The sequence below is a fragment of the Penaeus vannamei genome, chromosome 5, assembly GCF_042767895.1.
Source record: "Penaeus vannamei isolate JL-2024 chromosome 5, ASM4276789v1, whole genome shotgun sequence".
NCBI lineage: Eukaryota > Metazoa > Arthropoda > Malacostraca > Decapoda > Penaeidae > Penaeus > Penaeus vannamei.
The window spans coordinates 2,648,761-2,651,260 of NC_091553.1; the positions used below are offsets into that span (position 1 = coordinate 2,648,761).

General features: G+C 47.1%; 1 protein-coding gene across 1 annotated transcript in view; it reads left to right on the forward strand.

The window, feature by feature from the left end:
- Nucleotide 1: 1 nt before the first annotated feature.
- Nucleotides 2-2,500, forward strand: part of LOC113821755 (neural-cadherin) — a gene marked incomplete at its 5' end in the record, with an annotated part of 40,377 nt that continues 37,878 nt past the window's right edge. Inside the window, 2 exon segments of the mRNA XM_070122299.1 lie at nucleotides 2-70; nucleotides 536-682. Of these exon segments, the coding sequence (XP_069978400.1) occupies nucleotides 2-70; nucleotides 536-682 (216 nt within the window).

Below are 2,500 nucleotides of genomic sequence, written 5' to 3' on the forward strand. Positions count from 1 at the left end.
CCCCGCGGGCGACACGCTGCTGGAGGTCACGGCCGACGACAGGGACACGTCCAACTACTTCTTCTACAGGGTGGGTCCAGGGTGGAGATTTTTATTTATTTATTGATTTATATATATTTTTTTATTTTTCATTATTATTTTTAGTTTTAGTTTTAGTTTTCTTTCTATTTTCTTTTTTCGAGGGTGAGGGGGGTGAGGGGGGGGGGGTGAGGGTGAGGAGGGTGAAAGGGGGTGAGGGGGATGAAAGGGGGGTTGAGGGGTGAAGGGGTGAAATTGAGGGGGTGAGGGGTGAGAAGGGGCTTTGGTTGGGGTTCAGGTTGGTGCGGTTTTTGAAGGGGTTTGAAATATATTGATGCTCACACACACACACACACAAGAATATCTATATCCTTATATATATATATATATATTTGATCTTCTTCTTCTTCTTCTTCTTCTTCTTCTTATTATTATTATTATTTTTTTTTTTTATACACACACACACACATCAAATTCTATCCATAAACTACCCCCTCGACGCCTTCCCTCCCGACAGGTGGTGGAGGCCAGCGGCTGGGGCTGGGACCACTTCGCCATCAGGACCGTGGCCACCTGCGGGGAACTGTACGCCGTCAAGACACTGGACTACGAGGACGCGTCCCACAGGCGGGGCTTCAAGTTCATGGTGCAGGTGACGGACAGGGTGAGTAGCCTGAGGTACTTGAAGGGCGGGTACCGGAGGAGGTGTTGTGAGGGTGAGGGATAAAGGGTGACAGACAGGGTGAGTAGCCAGGGGTACCGAAGGGCGGGTATCGGAGGAGGTGTTGTGAGGGTGAGGGAGGAAGGGTGAAGGATAGGGTGAGTAGCCTGGGTACTTGAAGGGCGGGTATCGGAGGAGGTGTTGTGAGGGTGAGGGAGGAAGGGTGAAGGACAGGGTGAGTAGCCTGGGTACTTGAAGGGCGGGTATCGGAGGAGGTGTTGTGAGGGTGAGGGAGGAAGGGTGACGGACAGGGTGAGTAAGCCTGGTACTTTTGGGGCAATTGTGAAGTGTTGTGAGGGTGAGGGAGGAAGGGTGAAGGATAGGGTGAGTAGCCTGGGTACTTTAAGGGCGGGTAGCGGAGGAAGTGTTGTGAGGGTGAGGGAGGAAGCGTGAAGGATACGGTGAGTAGTGGTGGTGGAGGGAGTGTTATTGGGGTGAGTATTAGAGGGTGACTCATAGGGTGAATAACTGTTAGAAGAGTGAGTTTAAAGGGACAATTGTAGGTTTGTAGAGACAGGGAAAGAGTGAGTTGGTGGATGGGTAAATATTAGGGGGAAGGGATGAGGGTAGAGAGGGAAGAATAAGAAGAAGTAGTGAGAGGAAAGATGGAGAAGAAGGAGAGGGAGAGCGAGAGGGAGTGGGAATGTGAGAGGGAGAGGGAACGTTATATGTAAAGGGAGGAGGTGAGACCAAAAGAGAGGGAGAGCTGGAGAAAGAGAGATAGGGAAAGGGAGACGGAGAGGGAGAGCTTGAGAAAGAGGGATATGGAAAAGGAGAGACGGAGAGGAGAGGGTAGAGAAGGGGACAAGGAAAGGGAGACGGAGAGGGAGAGGGTAGAGCAGGAGGAGAGGGAGGAAACGGAGAGAGAGAAATAGAGGGAGATTGAAAATGTGAGCTTACAATTAAGAGATTAGGAACGACGGGGAGAATATCATGGTTTAAGGTACATTGATCACATTTTCTGTTTACTCGGCACTTAATTCCAAATAATCAACCAATCCTCAAATCTAAACTATAAAACGACAGGAGAGAGAGAGAGAGAGAGAGAGAGAAAGAGAAAGAGAAAGAGAGAGAGAGAAAGAAAGAGAGAGAGAGAGAAAGGAAGAGAGAGAGAGAGAGAGAGCGAGAGAGAGAGAGAGAGAGAGAGACAGACAGACAGACAGAGAGACAAAAAACAAATGTACGCACAACCCAACTCTGACTCGGTTTCCGCCCCTGACCATTCCTCCTCCTCGGTGTACAAGAAATCGAAGTACAAGAGGATGTACCAACACTCCTCCTCCTTGACCTCACCCCCCCCCCCTCCTTCCTCCCCGTTAAAGAGAGGAGAGTCGCCAGTACTTCGGTGCCAGCCTGACCGAGCGTGTCTCTGAGTACACTGGATACACACCAATGGCACTCTCGACTGCCATCAAGGGGACAGAGGCCGTCTAATGGATTGGTCGGTTGAGGGCTTCGTCTTGCCGTCTTTTCCTGACCACGGCCCCAGATGGTAGAATATTTTCTGATTCCATCTTTGACTATCATAATTGTTTTTATCATTATTATTATTGTTGTATACATATATGTATATATGTATATATATATATATATATATATATATATATATATATATATATATATATATATATATATAATTATTATTTTTCTTTTTTTTATTTTTTCTTTCTTTATTATTTTTTTTTTCTTTTTGCTCTGAAGTGCTGGATCTTGCTGAGTTTGTGTGGAAAACTCCACATATAGTCTCTCTCTCTCCTGTCT